The sequence below is a fragment of the Protomyctophum bolini genome (genome assembly GCF_963924005.1).
Source record: "Protomyctophum bolini genome assembly, chromosome: 12".
NCBI classification, from domain to species: Eukaryota; Metazoa; Chordata; class Actinopteri; order Myctophiformes; family Myctophidae; genus Protomyctophum; species Protomyctophum bolini.
The window spans coordinates 3,983,419-4,007,913 of NC_137873.1; the positions used below are offsets into that span (position 1 = coordinate 3,983,419).

At 39.4% G+C, this 24,495-nt stretch overlaps 1 protein-coding gene across 1 annotated transcript in view; it reads left to right on the forward strand.

The window, feature by feature from the left end:
* tnr (tenascin R (restrictin, janusin)) overlaps nt 1-6,994 on the forward strand; it is a gene marked incomplete at its 5' end in the record, with an annotated part of 107,458 nt that extends 100,464 nt beyond the window's left edge. The window contains 3 exons of the mRNA XM_080777902.1: nt 2,265-2,426; nt 3,601-3,764; nt 6,753-6,994. Coding sequence (XP_080634028.1) covers nt 2,265-2,426; nt 3,601-3,764; nt 6,753-6,872 — 446 coding nt within the window. The 3' untranslated portion in view covers nt 6,873-6,994. The remainder of the gene's footprint in view (nt 1-2,264; nt 2,427-3,600; nt 3,765-6,752) is intronic.
* Between the last annotated feature and the right edge of the window lie 17,501 nt (nt 6,995-24,495).

The following is a 24,495-nucleotide window of genomic DNA, read 5'->3' on the forward strand; positions in this document are numbered from 1 at the left end:
TTCCGGGTACATGTGTTTTGGTGTCGATTTCTCCTTTAAGTATAAAGTAATGAGTTAGGATATAGTTTTTGTAACGACTATGTAAGGCGCCTCTTGTGGACACTACATTATATAAGACACTTCTACTGTATTGTGTAACACTGAAGAAAGGTTTATGTTGGTTGTTCGCTGCCTGTGCCCATTGAATATAATTGAGTACCTAAAGGACTTTTCCTTTTATGGTAATTCCTTTGAATATGCTACGTTTTGACCTACCGATCAAATGCAAATGGCAAAGGAGAAGATGAATAAAAACCGGATTATTAAAAAAAGGGGGGAAAAGGAAAGACGAAAAAAAATCAGTGGAACAAAAATACAGATAAATCGCAGACGAGCCGATGGAATTATGCTCTGCAAATTGGACTTTGGCTCAGTGTTTAACTAAATGTTATTACAGCAATTGGTTTTCCCTCGGGGCCTCTGCTTTGTAACAGCGCTTTTATCATCTTTCCATTGACACATTACAACAGGCCCACATGTTTCCCCCTCTAACCTCAGCTTCTTATCAGCACAGACTTCAAGGTTGTTGGTGTTTTTTTTGGTAGTTTTTCTTCTATTTTTCTGGTTTTGAATTTGAACTAGCACCCGTTATACGTGCTTCATCTATAATACCACCATGTGGTGTTTCTGCTGAAAGGTTGAATAAGGGAACAGCTTTCAGTGCCAGTGGGCACGTGTTGCTGCTGTCGTCATCTGGAACTGATAGTGAACCCAGCTCCAATCTCTCAGGGCGGCGTGGTGGGCCTTATCGTCCCACTCTGTGTCTGGGTTTAAGCCATTTAGAACTGAGACCAGATTCTATAAATGTCTTCTAAATCATGACCGTTTTCAGAAAAACGTTTGTTTCAGCAGACGCCGATCTGCAATTATTTGAGTTAAAAATGTTGACTGTGAAATAATATATGTATTCAAAATGTGCGCACATCATCCCGATCTAGAAGATCTACAAGTTTGTAGCATGTATAGATCTGCTATTTTTCAACAGCTAAAGTTTCAATTAATTGTTGTAAAAGTGGTAAAAAGCTATGAGGTGACACAGATGCGTCTCCAGGTCTAAATGGTTTAACCGGACCCAAATAGGCCTCATGTCTGCTACCTTGGAGATAGGGGAGCAAAGCAATATATCTCGCAAACGATGTCACTTGTGAGATATATGTGTAGAGAGGACAGGGAAAACACGGTCCTCCACGCTTGATAATGTCAATCACTCGATATCAAATGTATTTCCATTGGCGTGTCTGAAGATATGGCTCTTTTAATGTACCATATTATATCGCTGTCCGTCGGGCAGAAATATTGTATCGCCCATATTTCAACTGGTTGTGTGTTTTTCTTAAATTAATACCTCAAAGAGTGTTGCACAAAAGTAGTGAAAATAGAAGATCTTCAAGCTCACGACGTGTCGCCTCACGGTGCATTTTTTTTATTTGAAAGTAGAAGTAGTAGAAATGGGAAGTCTGTTTTGTACGTTTTTCCTGAAAAGTAACAGTTTTGGACATACATGGTCAGGTGTCGTGTGCACTGTCAATTAACATGTAATATACAGTACATTCACTAGGTCATGGCAGCATGCACAGGACCACAGCTTTGTGTCTCTGCCACCTTGGAGTGATCATGATAAAAACTAACCGTTTAGTTATTATTTATTTATTTATTTATTTATTTTGCATCACTTCTCTCTCTCAGGCAGTGTTGATTTTGTCGACTAAAACTAAGATGAAAAATGTTCATCGACTACCTTTTTTCACTGACGAAAACTAAATGGAAACTAAATGAAAACTAACCTATACGATGACTAAAACCAAGACTAAATATACTGACAATTTTTATCAACAAATAAAAACTAGACTAAAATGTTAGGAAGGGACTAGTGGACAAGAGATCAAGTACCGGTATAAGTCATTTTCCACTACTCCAAAAGCAGATCTACAAGCACACAAGCAAACGCGTCGATGCTTTGTGAGCTTGTAGAGCTGCTATTTTCAGCAAGTGTGATATTAGGCCTATTGATGGCATCAAGGCCCCGCCAAAATACATTTTAGTCGACTAAATCAACCGTAGATTTAGTCGACTAAAATCTTATGATATTTAGTCGACTAAAACTAGACTAACACTAAAACATTCCGGGTGACTAAAATGCGACTAAAACTGAATTCAAACCATTCAAGAGACCATGACTAAAAACTAAAATCTAAATTTTCTGTCAAAAACAACACTGTCTCCAGGCTTGGACAACATTCAGAAGATCGCTGCCCAGGGCCGGTATGAACTGAGGATCGACATGAAGGACGGACAGGAGTCGGTCTACGCTAATTACGACAAGTTCTCCCTCGGGGATGCCAGGAACCTCTACAAGCTGAGGATAGGGGAGTACAACGGCACCGCTGGTACGTGGTTGGCAAGTGTGTGTGGAGCTGGCTCTGCAGACTGTAATTAAGCCCTTTGCATTGTAGATGTGCATAATTCGAAAGCACAGTCTTAGAGTATGTAGGCTCTCAAAATCGATTTGTATTTGGCACCATTTGAAAAGATTCTGTGCCAGGGACTCCCATAAGAGAAGATTTCTCTGGAATCTCCGGATGTATCAACATAACGTGCAACATGTTGTGAAGCTTCATTGATCAGCTATTTCTGAGTCTTTTGACAATTAAATAATTTGTGTATGTTGTTCTTATTCACTTGGTACCATGGGTTCAAGTTAAAACACCCACCCCTTCCTCTCTCGTCTGCCATCTGCCATATGCTTTCTTCCTCTCATATCCTTCCTCCTCCTTTCTCCTCTTCCTCTTTCCCTCTGCGTCCTCTAACTGCTTCAGCCCCTCATGACTTAAAAGTGCTTTCTCCCTCATGGATACTCTGCCTTCCGCTCCCCCTCCTTCTGCTTCTGCTGCACTCCATTCTGTCTGTCAGGAGAGCCATTATGTCTGGACCTCCATGTTATCCCCTTATGCTGCTTAGAATTCCTCCTCCTCTCTCTCTCTGTCTCTCTCTCTCTCTCTCTCTCTCTCCTCCTCCTCTCTTATCGCCCCAGTCTGTTCGTCCCCTTCAAGGCCCACATCGTCTAGTTGCCAAGCCATATGTCAGTGTTTCTTTGCATCCACTACATCATTGATTCTCAACATTTTCAGTGTGATATGCCTTTAGGCAATGGACGTAAATTAGGCCTACATTTTACAACATTTTCATCTCCGGCACCCCAATTCACAGTACACTTTATAACGCCAGAGCCATGCACCCGTTAAGGCACTGTTTCCCAAACAGTGGGTCGGGGACCCATGTGTGGGTCGTGTAAAAAATTGTTTTTGGTTTCCTACATTTTGTTTTTAATTATTAATATTATTATTATAAATAACAATAAAAAGAACATTCCCAAAAAAACAAATTTCATACAAAATGTAATGGTTTTTTTCCAAGAAATGTCATAAATTAGAACACAAATGTTTAAGAAGTGGTGACAATGTGTCGCTTCGCTCCACATTGTGAGCTTGTAGATCTGCTACTTTCCCCCTGGCTTAGAAACACTACTGTATCCGGTGTCCTTGTGTTCTTGTCTTCTCCCAGGCGACTCTCTGAGCTACCACCAGGGACGGCCGTTCTCCACAAAGGACCGAGACAATGACATCGCTGTCACTAACTGTGCCCTGTCTTACAAAGGGGCCTGGTGGTACAAGAACTGCCACCGGGCCAACCTCAACGGCAAATACGGAGAGTCCAGACACAGCCAGGTCAGTCACTGCAGGGGTTTGACCACTTTGCTTAGTAGGAAGTCAGTTGATTGATACATCGAACAAATTGTTAAAACGTCACACATGAATCCAGGGAGCTCAGAATGACATGTTTTGCCACAGTACATGTTTCTTCATCTGTATGGATATCATACTGCATTTGATAGACATAAACAGTTTCCCTATTTTGTGCGTATGCATGCATGTGTGCATGCATGTGTTTGAATTTCTGGACATCGAACCCGTTGATTGGAGACAAAATGGATGGTTCATGAGGTTAGTGCATGTAAGGGCTACTGTATGGTGACGTTAGGCATGCATCTGATAACATTAGCGTTACACTGCGTGAAAAGAGGAGTTAACGAGCAATTATGGGCACTGTATTTTGCCCGTAAACCTCAAGTTTAGCGGGCATATATATACAGTAATATACGGTAATATATAGGTGTGATGGTACAATTCGGGAGTTTGCCGGAGTTTGTTGGAAAGATTAACGGGAGTTTCCTGTAATATACACATCCGTATTCCATGCTTTTTGCACAGTGTTAGGGGCTATGGAATGGAATGAATGTGACATGGAATGTTTTTATTTGATGTTAATTGTCTTTTATTGTTTCTAAAAAAAAATGCATTTAGCTGTAACTTGTAAAAAGCCTGTTAATGAAGTCTCCCTAGTGATGCTCTGTGGAGGACATGGGCTGTGTGATTGCAATGAACTGCCAAGACCTTGCAACATCATGCATTGCAGACACTGTTCCCCTTTCGGCACCTTCAAGCATCCTTTTGATGACACAGATGAAACGAAACTATAGACAGTCCTAAAAAAAACGGACATACAGGCAAACAAAAGGGAATTGTACGCAGCAGAACGTTGTTTAATTGAACGTTTTGTGTAAAGCTGTACATGAAACCAGTGGTGTGATTGTGGTGGTTTGGAGTGTAAGGCTGCGTTGTTGTGTTCACAATCACATTGTAGCTGTCTTCAAAAATGAGCAGGGTTGAGGTTGAATTGAGCCTAGTCATGTTTAGCCATGATGCTGTAGGTTTATTTGTGTAGTACATTTCATACACAAAGTCAATTAATCAAAGGCATACATAAAGCATACAGAAAAAAAGGAAATTTGTAAGCTGACATTTTGTTTGTTCTAAGCAAAAGGCAGTACTGAACAAAAAAGGCTTTTAGACTGGATTTAAGTCAGTGTTGGCACAAGCTTTAAGACCACAAGACCTCTTGTTCCAACTATGTGTGGCAAAATAACTAGACGCTGCCTCATCATGTTCTATTTTAACTCTGGGAACTGTTTGTAGACCGGTCCCGCATGACCTGAGATTCATGTAAGAGCAAAGTCAGAAATGCTTTTTGGTGATCACCAATTAGGCTTTTTGAAAATCAGTTGTATGACTTGAAAGGAAACAATTCCATCCATGGTATGAAAAAGGTGGGAGTGTGAGCACCTTTTCTTTCTCTCTTGTATAAAAAACCCTCCAGCTATTTCCAATCAGTGCCCCTGCAGTTTATTATGGAACCATAAGGTTTACTTCTTCAATTAAGGTTCAAGCTCTCTACTACAAAATGTATTCTATCTAGTTTGAGAATGTATTTGATTAAAACATATACCGTAATTTAATTTGAATCCCCCTTTTTTTAACCCTGGCTGGGTGGAAACGGTCAAATATCCCTGTCACAGGTTGTCATGATACTGGTCATTGTGTCTTATGGTACTGGTCATTGTGTCTTATGGTACTGGTCATTGTGACTATAAGGCACTGGTTATTGTGTCACATCAGGCCCCTCTCACAGCACTGTGTGACAGGGATGCCAGGCCCTGTCACAGCAGGCCCCTCTCACAGCACTGTGTGACAGGGATGCCAGGCCCTGTCACATCAGGCCCCTCTCACAGCACTGTGTGACAGGGATGCCAGGCCCTGTCACATCAGGCCCCTCTCACAGCACTGTGTGACAGGGATGCCAGGCCCTGTCACAGCAGGCCCCTCTCACAGCACTGTGTGACAGGGATGCCAGGCCCTGTCACAGCAGGCCCCTCTCACAGCACTGTGTGACGGGGATGCCAGGCCCTGTCACATCAGGCCCCTCTCACAGCACTGTGTGACGGGGATGCCAGGCCCTGTCACATCAGGCCCCTCTCACAGCACTGTGTGACAGGGATGCCAGGCCCTGTCACATCAGGCCCCTCTCACACCACTGTGTGACGGGAATGCCAGGCCCTGTCACATCAGGCCCCTCTCACAGCACTGTGTGACGGGGATGCGAGGCCCTGTCACATCAGGCCCCTCTCACAGCACTGTGTGACAGGGATGCCAGGCCCTGTCACATCAGGCCCCTCTCACAGCACTGTGTGACAGGGATGCCAGGCCCTGTCACATCAGGCCCCTCTCACAGCACTGTGTGACAGGGATGCCAGGCCCTGTCACATCAGGCCCCTCTCACAGCACTGTGTGACAGGGATGCCAGGCCCTGTCACATCAGGCCCCTCTCACAGCACTGTGTGACAGGGATGCCAGGCCCTGTCACATCAGGCCCCTCTCACAGCACTGTGTGACGGGGATGCCAGGCCCTGTCACAGCAGGCCCCTCTCACAGCACTGTGTGGCGGGGATGCCAGGCCCTGTCACAGCAGGCCCCTCTCACAGCACTGTGTGACAGGGATGCCAGGCCCTGTCACATCAGGCCCCTCTCACAGCACTGTGTGACAGGGATGCCAGGCCCTGTCACATCAGGCCCCTCTCACAGCACTGTGTGACGGGGATGCCAGGCCCTGTCACATCAGGCCCCTCTCACAGCACTGTGTGACAGGGATGCCAGGCCCTGTCACATCAGGCCCCTCTCACAGCACTGTGTGACAGGGATGCCAGGCCCTGTCACATCAGGCCCCTCTCACAGCACTGTGTGACAGGGATGCCAGGCCCTGCCAGGTATAGATAGCTAAAGGTATATATATGGCCACTTAGCCCTCTGTTTCTGTCGCAGGGCATCAACTGGTACCACTGGAAGGGCCATGAGTTCTCCATTCCCTTCGTGGAGATGAAGATGAGACCGTACAACTACCGCAGCATCAGCAGCAAGAGGAGGAGGTCTGCCCCCGTATAAACAACCCCCCCTCCTCCCTCCACTCCGTCCAGCCCAGGGTCATGGATACAAATGGAGTTCGGACAATGTTTAGCACTCGACTTCTGACATGTTCTGTGCCGTTGTTGATTTACTTTGAAAGCAAAAGCCAAGCATGTAACGTGCTTTTTTTAACGACTTGACTCCGCCAAGGCTTGACATACGGTAAAGTATCTAGACTCAAGGGGAGATTGTTAGAGTAAGCTTCGAATAGTATGTACAGTATATATGTTATATTACCACACATTATATTACTTATATACTACCAACATTTAACAGCTGTCAGATCTCTCTATACTGTATGCGATCATAAAAGGCACCAAAATGGCAGCCAGGGTGAAAACATGGCCGAACTCTGTATGTTTATGCCTCTGCTCCTGTCCAGCTTTAGCTATCTTTCCTTGCTGTACTTCTAAGCCAGATAATAGAAGACACTATATGTAATTTATGAAATACTTTCAATGACAGTTGACCATATTCGCATAGCGACCATTGCTCTCACGTCATATAAACATGGGAGCAAAAATGGCAGTTGTGTGAATATAGTCAATTATTCTGTTTTGCTGTAAAAGAGAAAAGGCAAACCAAGAAGCTTTTCTTTTTGCAATTTGCAGTTTGCCTTTTTTCTGTATTTTGAAGCGATGTGCTGGAAGTGGCTGTCACTGTCAGAGCTAGCATCGTTTTAGGGATATGCTGGAAGTGGCTGTCACTGTCAGAGCTAGCATCGTTTTACCCGTTAAAGAAATAAGAACACTTTTAACAAAAAGAAAAATGGGGAAAAAATATATACATAAGCCCTAAACACTCAACTGTAAGATATCTCTATTTTTATAACTGATATTGTGGCTAAAAGTCCATCTATTTCATTATGATTTGATGCCTTGTTTATGAGAAACATGAATAAATTCATGGTCACACCGTCGGGACACACTAGAGATCGTAAAGTGCTGCAGTCGCCGTTCAGCAGAGCAGTGGACTATGTGTGTCTTCTACGGTAAACGTTTATTTATTTTTCATCTTTGAGCCTACATAATATAAGACAGATTACCCTCGGGTTTTATTGCTACAGCGGTGTGAAAATAATGATCAACAGCAACACTTTTCCTCTGTAGCGCCCGCTTGTCCGTCCCGTGGTCTGTTTCTAATGGTAGCAACACTGAGGCCAGAAGGTCATTTGCACTATGAGTGGAAACATAGCAAAACTATTGTTGTTTATTTTTATTTTATGACTTCCTGCTGTCACACCTAGATCAATAATGATCACTATTAACAATATTTGTTTCCTCGTCTTTATGTGAATCCAAATGCTTTATAAAGATACAGAATAATTCTCTTCAGTTTGACGCCATCCCCCTTTGATGTTATTGCTTGCAGAGATGGTGTTCATAGTCATATTTAGCCAAAGATCTCCCCAATAAGCCCTGCTGTTAAGTCATCTCACCAAAGTAATTTTATTAGCTTATAGTTGTCCCGGTATTATTCATTCATTCTCAATTTGTGTGTTATCCACAATCTTCTGTATGCTATTCTGAACACTATGCAATTCGTTAGGTGCATGGTGTACATTATAATTATACTTGGTGGTAACAGTTATTTGAGTCACAGTGCAATTCGTTTTCAAATATAGGTTCACTTTAAATCGCGGTGATATAACATTTCCTGCAATTTCCAGTTTTTACCATCACTGCAAGCAATGTGTGGCCTGCTAAATATTGTATGACCCTTTAGAACTACGTAAGAACTTCAAAATTGTAATGCATAAATTGGAACAGCAAAGCAGGCTTGTAAGGACTATGTATATATGTACTGTATTTTTGTTATTTCCTCATGTACTTTAGAAATTGACATTAATGGTAATTGGCTCTCCTATGAATTACTACTAATTTACTCATGTAGTGATAGGACGGAAGGAAATGTTTCCTTCAATGTGTTCCCCATTTAGAAGCAAGCTACAGAAAGCCCCCCAAAACAATTAAACCTTTACCCCTATATTTTTACTCATTAGTTGTGTGCAACAGCACAGCACTACGGAGCTACTGCATGCCATTGTAATTACCTTGCAACAGCTTTGTGGTAAATAACACATTTGTCATGTGAATATGTTTTATTTTTTGTGTAGCATTAAGTCTCGGCTGACCTGGGTAAAAGTTGCATTTAAAATGGTTCAGAAAGCATGGATAAAGAAGGTGACGTCAAATCATTCAAGGCCTGGTGGATGGTAGTCTCACGAGCCATACCCACGATTTTCAAAATATTGCCGGTATACAGTATAGTACATACAGTAGTACCTCGATCCGGATCGAGGTAAAGCAGATGTGACACCTCTTCACTTTACACTTGGGCAAATGTGTCTAATCTAAACTAATCTATTTGCTTGCTGCTTATCAGAAACTGGAATTTAAAAATACAGCTTCCTTTCTCGGCCTTCGGGAGGGGTAGTTCAAGACTCTATATAGCATTCGGAGGTTGCTGAAAAGTTGACCCCGGGGGCACCTTAGCCAGGTCTGACTCGCCTCCTCTGCACTGTAAAATCACAGGTGTTCATTTATCTCTGAGACTGTTCAAATCCACTCAGAGTTAAATCAAAACTAAGGGACTTTATACTGTGTGACTTACACATGTTCACAAGTGTACCGTGTCAGAGCTGCTATTGTGATCCTTATCCCATTGTGTAGTCTACTAGAAGTGTGTGTGTGTGTGTGTGTGTGTGTGTGTGTGTGTGTGTGTGTGTGCACGCGTGTTTGCGCTCATTTCCTTAACCATGTAGTTAACTCTGCCTCAGTGCATTTCCTGTGCAAGGAACGATGGTCACAATGCTTTGTAAGGAACGGAATGTATGTAAGTTTGAGAGTGAGAGTGGTAATTTATGATACTCATTTCTTAAAAGGGAGAAATAATGGATTATAATTCCTGATTATCTCCTTTCCAGCGGAACTCTTTGCTTTTATTTTTCATGTTTCATGTCGTATTGTGCTGGAGAGATTAAGTTGCGGTCAATCAAGGTGTCCAATCAGTGACTACCGGTAGTGTAGAATAGCTGCTCTGCTTTTCTGTCTGTCAAATCCTAACATTAGCCTATACTCAGAGTCTTCAAGAAGATGAACTCTACTAGTCTCTAGTGATTTAATATTGCCTCCAGTATTGTACTTGATAATTCATGAGGTGCTGTATGGTCATTCATGAAAAACTTCTAAAATCAAAATTTAGTTTAAAAGAAGTCAACAATTTGCTAAAGTCAGAACCAGGTGTCCTTAGATTGTATTAATCCTAGGTCTTGAAATCAAGTACTGTACAATACTTTATGTAAAATCCCGTTCATGTTACTCCCCAGCAGGGATGGATTCATGGGGTTCAGGACCAGAAGTTTAACCCCCTATTCTGGGGTAACATTTGCCAAAAATTGCAGATCTAGAAGCTTACAGCGGGTTTTTTTCCTACTCCTTTTCCACCTCAATTAAGTTATGCCAATTTACTCCCCACACACATTACGTGCAGTGACGATTATCACCCTCCCCAGTCCCCACCTTCCCCTGGTGCCGAAAACAGCGTGCAACACCGTCTGTCGTACACAGTTTTCAGTTTGTAACACCGCCGTACGATGAAGCATTAAACATCATAATGTCGTCCTATTGCATAGCTTAATACTGCGGTGCTCCATATTTGTTTCAGGACTTATTTTATTTTCACAATGTATGGCTTTTCTTTTGATTGATGCAGCATTGTAGAATGATTGACATTTGATAATTCAAGAAATTATTACATAATTTAAAAGGTATGCTTGACCATTGTGAGTCATATATAGCCTACTGTATGGTTATGATAAACACCCATTTTTATTGATGGTAATTACTGCTGTTAGCCAGACTATTGCATTGACATTAATCCAATCTTGACAAATTTGGATAGAGTATGATCTTGACTGTTGAAAAGCTCAAACGAAGGATTTATTGTTGGATAATCTTATGACCGTCAGATTTAGCTCTAGTTTGACTTAAACATGTACTGTATAGTTCCTTTTTTAATAAATTTTCTACATATTAATAAAATATTGAAATTGTCTATTTGGTGTCTATATCTTTGTGTTTCTTGGAGTTTCTCTTCCGTGTTGTTGTCTCTGCCAGACATATATATATATAGGATATATTTAATAAATAAATCTGAATGAAGTTATCTTTAATTACATTATTATAAGTAATACTATTAGAGTTGTACTATTACTCGAACGAAAATAAAAGCTTGGGGGGGGGGGGGAGATGCAATGCAAATGAAAGACATATACTGTGTATCCCTATTCCCTGACATAATTTTATAGCTAAACGGACAGAATTCTATTTTATTTGAATGATGAAACCCAGCTGCCATTAATAGTTGGAAATGGAAATGGAAATTGCGGAAATGGAAATTGCGGAAATTGTAATTGCGGAAATTGCGGAAATGGAAATTGTAATTGCGGAAATTGCGGAAATGATGGAAATTGCGGAAATTTTAATTGCGGAAATTGCGGAAATGGTGGAAATGGAAATTTCGGAAATGGAAATTGCGGAAATTGCGGAAATTGTAATTGCGGAAATTGCGGAAATGATGGAAATTGCGGAAATGGAAATTGCAGAAATTGCGGAAATTGTAATTGCGGAAATGGTGGAAATGGAAATTGCGGAAATTGCGGAAATGATGGAAATTGCGGAAATTGTAATTGCGGAAATTGCGGAAATGGTGGAAATGGAAATGGTGGAAATGGAAATTGCGGAAATGATGGAAATTGCGGAAATTGCGAAAATGGAAATTGAGGAAATTGCGGAAATGGAAATTGCGGAAATTGCGGAAATTGCTCTTCACTTATAGCTATCTATTTTCAGGTAGATTGTTTTATTTTACTCAGTCAGCCATATCACTACTCATTTTTTTTCATGAAAAAGGTCATAGCTGGGTAATCTATTTTCAGGCAAATTGTGTTTATTGTATTTTATTTTACTCAGCCATAACAATTTATTTTCTGTTAACCAACTTGCTGGCTGGCAGGCAGGCAGACAGCTACTCATAGACAGGCAGACAGACAGACAGCTACTCATGGAGAATTGGACAGGCAGGCAGGCAGTCAGACAGTGTCATAACCCGGCCCGTTGGGCCATGACAAATTGAGGAGGACACAGAGCAGTGTTCAAAATAACAATAATTTATTTGTAAGATAACTAATAATAACTTAATATGTAAATAAAGCTTACAGAATGTATGAGATGTGTTAGTCAGTAAGATCAGTGGTGTCAGTGTGGATGTGTGGTTAATATGGTGAAGGTGTGTTGTAGTGTGCAAATCAAATGGTGAGGAGCAGCAAACAGAAGGGTGCTTATGGAGTTACATTTGTGTCTTTATTAACCAAACAAAATGCTTTATTAACCAAACAAAAGAAAAATATTTGAGAGAGAAAAAACAAATTAAAAACGCAATCAAAAAATATATTTGCAAGCAAAAAGAATAAGATTTGAAAGAAAATAAAAAATAATTGAGAACAAAACTTATAAAAATTCAAGAGTAAAAAAATAAGGAAAAACTGTTTAAGAGTTAAAAAAATATGGAAAAACTACATAAAACAAAATACTTAGTAAAATGTTTGGGTAATAATAATATGTGTTGTGCTAAATAAAATGTTTTTAATGTTTTTTTTTCCTCGTTTGCGAATGAAATTATGTTACGACCCCTGTCTAGGGTAAGGGGAGGTGACATAATAATGAGGAGACAGCTTTCACAAAAGAAGATTAGTTTATTACTCTCCTTTTTATCTTTTGACAGAGACAAAAACTTGTCAATTCTCTGTTGGTTCAAAGAAATAAAGGCTTCAGGGTGTCTGTTACATTGAAGAAAAACTTACTATCTAAGAAAAGAAAATTACCCCTAACTAAAGTCCCTAACAAAGTGGAAACAAAAATACAGTTACTAACCTCACTACACTAACTAACAAAATACAGTAAATGGGATTCAAACAAAAGAACTATCAAACACCCCTACGGGTTGGTAAAGTAGGGTTTCACATTACATGGGAAATACGAAAGTACAATAAATAACTGACGATCAAAAATAAGAGCAAATACTAAAGGTTACTTAAGAACTCATAACTGACATGAAACTGGGATAACAAAATAGAACTTACTCAAAGGAACTGAAGACAGACTAACTAAGAAACAGAACGTGACACTTTGCTTTGCACACTGACTTTCAGAAGGACAACTTTAAAGCAGCCCAGAAATTCACCATGTTTGTGTGCCTCAATGGCCCAGTGGATAAGTCAAATGATATCCGTAGTATACCTAGTAGAAGTGTGCCGGTTCAAACCTGACTCATATCTTTACGTTCAAGACCGATTTCAGAAGAAGAAAACAAACAAAAAAGCTTTGTAGTAGTATCCAGCAGTTAGCTCACTGTGATGAGAGGCTGTCCTGGAGGCGAGATTTTTATTCCTAGGATGATTCGAGGGAAGGAGCGCTTGTTTTACCACACCGGCTAGTAGTAGTAGGGCGGGGCGAAGCCCCGCCCTACTACTAGTAGTCAAGGAAAGCACCACCCGCGCGGGCGGAACTTCACCTTCTAATATAAACAATAACCCCATTCTGCCAGCTGCCTCGCTAGCCTAGTGGACTACTACGCCGACTTGTAATATATGCTTCGCTGGTTCGCGCCCCACTGCCGCCAATATTTTACAACCGCAGACTTTTTAATAGTTTTTGGATTAAGGTTAGAGTTAGGGTTAGAGTTAGGTTAGGGTTAGGGTTAGGGTTAGGTTAGGGTTAGAGTTAGGTTAGGGTTAGGGTTAGGGTTAGGGTTAGGTTAGGGTTAGAGTTAGGTTAGGGTTAGGGTTAGAGTTAGGTTAGGGTTAGGGTTAGGGTTAGAGTTAGGTTAGGGTTAGAGTTAGGTTAGGGTTAGGGTTAGAGTTAGGGTTAGGGTTAGAGTTAGAGTTAGAGTACTAGTAGGCATAAACACTTGTGTGCGGTCCAAAACACAGCCCAGCGCTTCCTACTCCACTGACAACCAATCACAGTGCTCGAATTCCCGAATCATCCTAGGAATAAAAATCTCGCGTCCTGGAGAGCCACAGGTCCAGGGTTCAAATCCTGGTCAAAATTGTGACACTTTGCTTTACACACTGATTTCCAGAAGGACAACTTTAAAGCAGCCCAGAAATTCACCATGTTTGTGTGCCTCAATGGCCCAGTGGATAAGTCAAATGATATCCGTAGTATACCTAGTAGAAGTGTGCCGGTTCAAACAGGCAAAGACTCATGTAAATAAAAAACATGGGCTATAACCCATCGTTTTTTTAATTTTTTCAAATTTCCTCAATTTCCGCAATTTGCAATTTCTGAAATTTCCTGAATTCCGCAATTTCCGCAATTTGCAATTTGCAATTTCTGAAATTTCCTGAATTCCGCAATTTCCGCAATTTGCAATTTCTGAAATTTCCTGAATTCCGCAATTTTCCGCAATTTAGGCTAACTTGAAATTTTGAAAAAAAAAGTTCAGGAAATTGCGGAAATTGCGGAAATTGAGGAAATTTGAAAAAATGAAAAAAACGATGGGTTATAGCCCATGTTTTTTGACATGAGTCTTTGCCGGTTTGAACCGGCACACTTCTACTAGGTATACTACGGATATCATTTGACTTATCCACTGGGCCATTGAGGCACACAAACATGGTGAATTTCTGGGCTGCTTTAAAGTTGTCCTTCTGAAAGTCAGTGTGCAAAGCAAAGTGTCACATAGCCACATGACTAATGTGGGATTCGAACCCTGGACCTGTGGATGACAAGTACAGCCACTCATCACACTGAGCTAACTGCTGGTTACTACAACACAGCTTTTCTGTGCTAGTTGATGTTAGTGTGGAATGCAAAGTGTCAGTAAAGAATGGGGTGGGATTGGCCCCTTTATTTTTTTGTTTGAACCTGAGTGGGCTTTGAACCCACCATCTCCCGATCATGTGGCAGCATTCTAACACACTGAGCTACTGGCTCCAGACAATTCACACTTATTTTTTGTTTCTTTTGTTCCGTGTTGTAGTTATCGCATGTCTAATGGTTAGACGTGTGACAACAACGACGCAACAATAGGAAGCCTGCAGCTCAATAGCTTTTGCTTTCGGGGGAGGGATAGTGTTAATTTAGTTAAAATCAGGCGGAACACTTGGAGACATCAAGAGGAGCACCATAGCTCCCCGTAGCACAGGTTGGGAAACACTGCCTTAGTTTTTGTGTTGTCATTTACAGGTCCTTAAAATGTAAATTTTACATTTCAACAGTAAAGTAATATATAAAGAAGAGAAACACAAAAGTACAAAAATAACATTTTCGAATTACCTGTATTTGCTTTGATTTTTTAAACTTTCTCTAACCATTATTTGACACTTTTGGTTGTTGAAAAACAGCTTCTAACCATTATTTGACACTTTTGGCTGTTGAAAAATAGCTTCTAACCATTATTTGACACTTGTTTCAAATTAAAAAAAAAACATGGGCTATAACCCATCGTTTTTTCATTTTTTCAAATCCTCAAAAATGATGAAAAACGGCGTGCTATAGTATGCCGTACGATATGGGCTATAGCCCATGGTCCAAAATGATGAGAAACGAGGCTAACTTCTTTTTTCAAAATTTCAAAAAACATGGGCTATAACCCATCGTTTTTGTCATTTCGTCATTTTTTTTTAATCCTCAAAAATGATGAAAAACGGCGCGCTATAGTATGCCGTACGATATGGGCTATATCCCATGGTCCAAAATGATGAGAAACGAGGCTAACTTTTTTTTTCAAAATTTCAAAAAACATGGGCTATAACCCATCGTTTTTGTCATTTCGTCATTTTTTTAAAATCCTCAAAAATGATGAAAAACGGCGCGCTATAGTATGCCGTACGATATGGGCTATAGCCCATGGTCCAAAATGATGAGAAACGAGGCTAACCTTTTTTTTCAAAATTTCAAAAAACATGGGCTATAACCATAGACTGTAAAAAATATGGACAAAGCGTCCCGCGGGTCTAACGTGAACGTAAAATGAAGCCTGTCAGTCCTTGCAATGGAAGTCGCCATCTTTCTAGATCCGTTTTGGCCCAGTTCAGGCCAGCTGGCCCATTGGCTGGCCCAGACAACGAGGCGGGACTTCCCCCTTCTTCTTCGTTGGTTTTTATTTTGACTCGAGTGGGTGGGGGATCCCGTTCATAGACTGTAACGGTAGCCACGCCCCTCAGAACATGCGCGACTTTATGGTCATTTTTCTAATAAATGGGACCATAATTTTCCAAAAAGAATATTATGACATTAGAAATGAGACTTTAAACTAGTGACTGGAAGCAAAAAGTATTCATGACCATGTTTATTAAGGTAATACAGTCTAGGTGAAGTTGGGCCCAAATACATGGACTTCTATGGGGCTATGGGTTTTTTTGAGCCCAATGAGAGCGCCACAACAGGCCATTATATGAGCTTTCATTTCCTTAGTGGCTTCACAAAATATCCGTCTGACTGCCCCCCTGGCTATAACCCATCGTTTTTGTCATTTCGTCATTTTTTTTTAATCCTCAAAAATGATGAAAAACGGCACGCTATAGTATGCCGTACGATATGGGCTATATCCCATGGTCCAAAATGATGAGAAACGAGGCTAACTTTTTTTTTCAAAATTTCAAAAAACATGGGCTATAACCCATCGTTTTTGTCATTTCGTCATTTTTTTTAAAATCCTCAAAAATTATGAAAAACGGCGCGCTATAGTATGCCGTACGATATGGGCTATAGCCCATGGTCCAAAATGATGAGAAACGAGGCTAACTTTTTTTTTCAAAATTTCAAAAAACATGGGCTATAACCCATCGTTTTTGTCATTTCGTCATTTTTTTCAAATCCTCAAAAATGATGAGAAACGGCGCGCTATAGTATGCCATACGATATAGGCTATAGCCCATGGTCCAAAATGATGAGAAACGAGGCTAACTTTTTTTTTCAAAATTTCAAAAAACATGGGCTATAACCCATCGTTTTTGTCATTTTGTCATTTTTTTCAAATCCTCAAAAATGATGAAAAACGGTGCGCTATAGTATGCCGTACGATATGGGCTATATCCCATGGTCCAAAATGATGAGAAACGAGGCTAACTTTTTTTTTTTAAATATCAAAAAACATGGGCTATAACCCATCGTTTTTGTCATTTCGTCATTTTTTTCAAATCCTCAAAAATGATGAAAAACGGCGCGCTATAGTATGCCGTACGATATGGGCTATAGCCCATGGTCCAAAATGATGAGAAACGAGGCTAACTTTTTTTTTCAAAATTTCAAAAAACATGGGCTATAACCCATCGTTTTTGTCATTTCGTCATTTTTTTAAAAATCCTCAAAAATTATGAAAAACGGCGCGCTATAGTATGCCGTACGATATGGGCTATAGCCCATGGTCCAAAATGATGAGAAACGAGGCTAACTTTTTTTTTCAAAATTTCAAAAAACATGGGCTATAACCCATCGTTTTTGTCATTTCGTCATTTTTTTTAAATCCTCAAAAATGATGAAAAACGGCGCGCTATAGTATGCCGTACGATATGGGCTATAGCCCATGGTCCAAAATGATGAGAAACGAGGCTAACTTTTTTTTTTCAAAATTTCAAAAAACATGGGCTATAACCCATCGTTTTTGTCATTTCGTCATTTTTTTCAAATCCTCAAAAATGATGAAAAACGGCGCGCTATAGTATGCCGTACGATATGGGCTATAGCCCATGGTCCAAAATGATGAGAAACGAGGCTAACTTTTTTTTTCAAAATTTCAAAAAACATGGGCTATAACCCATCGTTTTTGTCATTTCGTCATTTTTTTTTTAATCCTCAAAAATTATGAAAAACGGCGCGCTATAGTATGCCGTACGATATGGGCTATAGCGCATGGTCCAAAATGATGAGAAACGAGGCTAACTTTTTTTTTCAAAATTTCAAAAAACATGGGCTATAACCCATCGTTTTTGTCATTTCGTCATTTTTTTCAAATCCTCAAAAATGATGAAAAACGGCGCGCTATAGTATGCCGTACGATATGGGCTATAGCCCATGGTCCAAAATGATGAGAAACGAGGCTAACCTTTTTTTTCAAAATTTCAAAAAACATGGGCTATAACCCATCGTTTTTGTCATTTCGTCATTTTTTTTAAATCCTCAAAAATGATGAAAAACGGCGCGCGATAGTATGCAGTACGATATGGGCTATAGCCCATGGTCCAAAATGATGAGAAACGAGGCTAACTTTTTTTTTCAAAATTTCAAAAAACATGGGCTATAACCCATCGTTTTTGTCATTTCGTCATTTTTTTCAAATCCTCAAAAATGATGAGAAACGGCGCGCTATAGTATGCCGTACGATATGGGCTATAGCCCATGGTCCAAAATGATGAGAAACGAGGCTAAGTTTTTTTTTCAAAATTTCAAAAAACATGGGCTATAACCCATCGTTTTTGTCATTTTGTCATTTTTTTCAAATCCTCAAAAATGATGAAAAACGGTGCGCTATAGTATGCCGTACGATATGGGCTATAGCCCATGGTCCAAAATGATGAGAAACGAGGCTAACTTTTTTTTTTGAAATTTCAAAAAACATGGGCTATAACCCATCGTTTTTGTCATTTCGTCATTTTTTTCAAATCCTCAAAAATGATGAAAAACGGCGCGCTATAGTATGCCGTACGATATGGGCTATAGCCCATGGTCCAAAATGATGAGAAACGAGGCTAACCTTTTTTTTCAAAATTTCAAAAAACATGGGCTATAACCCATCGTTTTTGTCATTTCGTCATTTTTTTTAAATCCTCAAAAATGATGAAAAACGGCACGCTATAGTATGCCGTACGATATGGGCTATATCCCATGGTCCAAAATGATGAGAAACGAGGCTAACTTTTTTTTTCAAAATTTCAAAAAACATGGGCTATAACCCATCGTTTTTGTCATTTCGTCATTTTTTTTTAAATCCTCAAAAATGATGAAAAACGGCGCGCTATAGTATGCCGTACGATATGGGCTATAGCCCATGGTCCAAAATGATGAGAAACGAGGCTAACCTTTTTTTTCAAAATTTCAAAAAACATGGGCTATAACCCATCGTTTTTGTCATTTCGTCATTTTTTTCAAATCCTCAAAAATGATGAGAAACGGCGCGCTATAGTATGCCATACGATATAGGCTATAGCCCATGGTCCAAAATGATGAGAAACGAGGCTAACTTTTTTTTTCAAAATTTCAAAAAACATGGGCTATAACCCATCGTTTTTGTCATTTTGTCATTTTTTTCAAATCCTCAAAAATGATGAAAAACGGTGCGCTATAGTATGCCGTACGATATGGGCTATAGCCCATGGTCCAAAATGATGAGAAACGAGGCTAACTTTTTTTTTTGAAATATCAAAAAACATGGGCTATAACCCATCGTTTTTGTCATTTCGTCATTTTTTTCAAATCCTCAAAAATGATGAAAAACGGCGCGCTATAGTATGCCGTACGATATGGGCTATAGCCCATGGTCCAAAATGATGAGAAACGAGGCTAACTTTTTTTTTCAAAATTTCAAAAAACATGGGCTATAACCCATCGTTTTTGTCATTTCGTAATTTTTTTTAAAATCCTCAAAAATTATGAAAAACGGCGCGCTATAGTATGCCGTACGATATGGGCTATAGCCCATGGTCCAAAATGATGAGAAACGAGGCTAACTTTTTTTTTTCAAAATTTCAAAAAACATGGGCTATAACCCATCGTTTTTGTCATTTCGTCATTTTTTTTAAATCCTCAAAAATTATGAAAAACGGCGCGCTATAGTATGCCGTACGATATGGGCTATAGCCCATGGTCCAAAATGATGAGAAACGAGGCTAACTTTTTTTTTTCAAAATTTCAAAAAACATGGGCTATAACCCATCGTTTTTGTCATTTCGTCATTTTTTTCAAATCCTCAAAAATGATGAAAAACGGCGCGCTATAGTATGCCGTACGATATGGGCTATAGCCCATGGTCCAAAATGATGAGAAACGAGGCTAACCTTTTTTTTCAAAATTTCAAAAAACATGGGCTATAACCCATCGTTTTTGTCATTTCGTCATTTTTTTTAAATCCTCAAAAATGATGAAAAACGGCACGCTATAGTATGCCGTACGATATGGGCTATATCCCATGGTCCAAAATGATGAGAAACGAGGCTAACTTTTTTTTTCAAAATTTCAAAAAACATGGGCTATAACCCATCGTTTTTGTCATTTCGTCATTTTTTTTTTAATCCTCAAAAATTATGAAAAACGGCGCGCTATAGTATGCCGTACGATATGGGCTATAGCGCATGGTCCAAAATGATGAGAAACGAGGCTAACTTTTTTTTTCAAAATTTCAAAAAACATGGGCTATAACCCATCGTTTTTGTCATTTCGTCATTTTTTTCAAATCCTCAAAAATGATGAAAAACGGCGCGCTATAGTATGCCGTACGATATGGGCTATAGCCCATGGTCCAAAATGATGAGAAACGAGGCTAACCTTTTTTTTCAAAATTTCAAAAAACATGGGCTATAACCCATCGTTTTTGTCATTTCGTCATTTTTTTTAAATCCTCAAAAATGATGAAAAACGGCGCCCGATAGTATGCAGTACGATATGGGCTATAGCCCATGGTCCAAAATGATGAGAAACGAGGCTAACTTTTTTTTTCAAAATTTCAAAAAACATGGGCTATAACCCATCGTTTTTGTCATTTCGTCATTTTTTTCAAATCCTCAAAAATGATGAGAAACGGCGCGCTATAGTATGCCGTACGATATGGGCTATAGCCCATGGTCCAAAATGATGAGAAACGAGGCTAAGTTTTTTTTTCAAAATTTCAAAAAACATGGGCTATAACCCATCGTTTTTGTCATTTTGTCATTTTTTTCAAATCCTCAAAAATGATGAAAAACGGTGCGCTATAGTATGCCGTACGATATGGGCTATAGCCCATGGTCCAAAATGATGAGAAACGAGGCTAACTTTTTTTTTTGAAATTTCAAAAAACATGGGCTATAACCCATCGTTTTTGTCATTTCGTCATTTTTTTCAAATCCTCAAAAATGATGAAAAACGGCGCGCTATAGTATGCCGTACGATATGGGCTATAGCCCATGGTCCAAAATGATGAGAAACGAGGCTAACCTTTTTTTTCAAAATTTCAAAAAACATGGGCTATAACCCATCGTTTTTGTCATTTCGTCATTTTTTTTAAATCCTCAAAAATGATGAAAAACGGCACGCTATAGTATGCCGTACGATATGGGCTATATCCCATGGTCCAAAATGATGAGAAACGAGGCTAACTTTTTTTTTCAAAATTTCAAAAAACATGGGCTATAACCCATCGTTTTTGTCATTTCGTCATTTTTTTTTAAATCCTCAAAAATGATGAAAAACGGCGCGCTATAGTATGCCGTACGATATGGGCTATAGCCCATGGTCCAAAATGATGAGAAACGAGGCTAACCTTTTTTTTCAAAATTTCAAAAAACATGGGCTATAACCATAGACTGTAAAAAATATGGACAAAGCGTCCCGCGGGTCTAACGTGAACGTAAAATGAAGCCTGTCAGTCCTTGCAATGGAAGTCGCCATCTTTCTAGATCCGTTTTGGCCCAGTTCAGGCCAGCTGGCCCATTGGCTGGCCCAGACAACGAGGCGGGACTTCCCCCTTCTTCTTCGTTGGTTTTTATTTTGACTCGAGTGGGTGGGGGATCCCGTTCATAGACTGTAACGGTAGCCACGCCCCTCAGAACATGCGCGACTTTATGGTCATTTTTCTAATAAATGGGACCATAATTTTCCAAAAAGAATATTATGACATTAGAAATGAGACTTTAAACTAGTGACTGGAAGCAAAAAGTATTCATGACCATGTTTATTAAGGTAATACAGTCTAGGTGAAGTTGGGCCCAAATACATGGACTTCTATGGGGCTATGGGTTTTTTTGAGCCCAATGAGAGCGCCACAACAGGCCATTATATGAACTTTCATTTCCTTAGTGGCTTCACAAAATATCCGTCTGACTGCCCCCCTGGCTATAACCCATCGTTTTTGTCATTTCGTCATTTTTTTTTAATCCTCAAAAATGATGAAAAACGGCACGCTATAGTATGCCGTACGATATGGGCTATATCCCATGGTCCAAAATGATGAGAAACGAGGCTAACTTTTTTTTTCAAAATTTCAAAAAACATGGGCTATAACCCATCGTTTTTGTCATTTCGTCTTTTTTTTTAAAATCCTCAAAAATGATGAAAAAATACGGCGCGCTATAGTATGCCGTACGATATGGGCTATAGCCCATGGTCCAAAATGATGAGAAACGAGGCTAACTTTTTTTTCCAAAATTTCAAAAAACATGGGCTATAACCCATCGTTTTTGTCATTTCGTCATTTTTTTCAAATCCTCAAAAATGATGAGAAACGGCGCGCTATAGTATGCCATACGATATAGGCTATAGCCCATGGTCCAAAATGATGAGAAACGAGGCTAACTTTTTTTTTCAAAATTTCAAAAAACATGGGCTATAACCCATCGTTTTTGTCATTTTGTCATTTTTTTCAAATCCTCAAAAATGATGAAAAACGGTGCGCTATAGTATGCCGTACGATATGGGCTATAGCCCATGGTCCAAAATGATGAGAAACGAGGCTAACTTTTTTTTTTGAAATATCAAAAAACATGGGCTATAACCCATCGTTTTTGTCATTTCGTCATTTTTTTCAAATCCTCAAAAATGATGAAAAACGGCGCGCTATAGTATGCCGTACGATATGGGCTATAGCCCATGGTCCAAAATGATGAGAAACGAGGCTAACGTTTTTTTTCAAAATTTCAAAAAACATGGGCTATAACCCATCGTTTTTGTCATTTCGTCATTTTTTTTAAAATCCTCAAAAATGATGAAAAACGGCGCGCTATAGTATGCCGTACGATATGGGCTATAGCCCATGGTCCAAAATGATGAGAAACGAGGCTAACTTTTTTTTTTCAAAATTTCAAAAAACATGGGCTATAACCCATCGTTTTTGTCATTTCGTCATTTTTTTCAAATCCTCAAAAATGATGAAAAACGGCGCGCTATAGTATGCCGTACGATATGGGCTATAGCCCATGGTCCAAAATGATGAGAAACGAGGCTAACCTTTTTTTTCAAAATTTCAAAAAACATGGGCTATAACCCATCGTTTTTGTCATTTCGTCATTTTTTTTAAATCCTCAAAAATGATGAAAAACGGCACGCTATAGTATGCCGTACGATATGGGCTATATCCCATGGTCCAAAATGATGAGAAACGAGGCTAACTTTTTTTTTCAAAATTTCAAAAAACATGGGCTATAACCCATCGTTTTTGTCATTTCGTAAAAAAAATTAAATCCTCAAAAATGATGAAAAACGGCGCGCGATAGTATGCAGTACGATATGGGCTATAGCCCATGGTCCAAAATGATGAGAAACGAGGCTAACTTTTTTTTTCAAAATTTCAAAAAACATGGGCTATAACCCATCGTTTTTGTCATTTCGTCATTTTTTTAAAATCCTCAAAAATGATGAAAAACGGCGCGCTATAGTATGCCGTACGATATGGGCTATAGCCCATGGTCCAAAATGATGAGAAACGAGGCTAACTTTTTTTTTTCAAAATTTCAAAAAACATGGGCTATAACCCATCGTTTTTGTCATTTCGTCATTTTTTTCAAATCCTCAAAAATGATGAAAAACGGCGCGCTATAGTATGCCGTACGATATGGGCTATAGCCCATGGTCCAAAATGATGAGAAACGAGGCTAACCTTTTTTTTTCAAAATTTCAAAAAACATGGGCTATAACCCATCGTTTTTGTCATTTCGTCATTTTTTTTAAATCCTCAAAAATGATGAAAAACGGCACGCTATAGTATGCCGTACGATATGGGCTATATCCCATGGTCCAAAATGATGAGAAACGAGGCTAACTTTTTTTTTCAAAATTTCAAAAAACATGGGCTATAACCCATCGTTTTTGTCATTTCGTCATTTTTTTCAAATCCTCAAAAATGATGAGAAACGGCGCGCTATAGTATGCCGTACGATATGGGCTATAGCCCATGGTCCAAAATGATGAGAAACGAGGCTAACTTTTTTTTTCAAAATTTCAAAAAACATGGGCTATAACCCATCGTTTTTGTCATTTCGTCATTTTTTAAAAATCCTCAAAAATGATGAAAAACGGCGCGCTATAGTATGCCGTACGATATGGGCTATAGCCCATGGTCCAAAATGATGAGAAACGAGGCTAACTTTTTTTTTTCAAAATTTCAAAAAACATGGGCTATAACCCATCGTTTTTGTCATTTCGTCATTTTTTTCAAATCCTCAAAAATGATGAAAAACGGCGCGCTATAGTATGCCGTACGATATGGGCTATATCCCATGGTCCAAAATGATGAGAAACGAGGCTAACTTTTTTTTCCAAAATTTCAAAAAACATGGGCTATAACCCATCGTTTTTGTCATTTCGTAATTTTTTTTAAATCCTCAAAAATGATGAAAAACGGCGCGCGA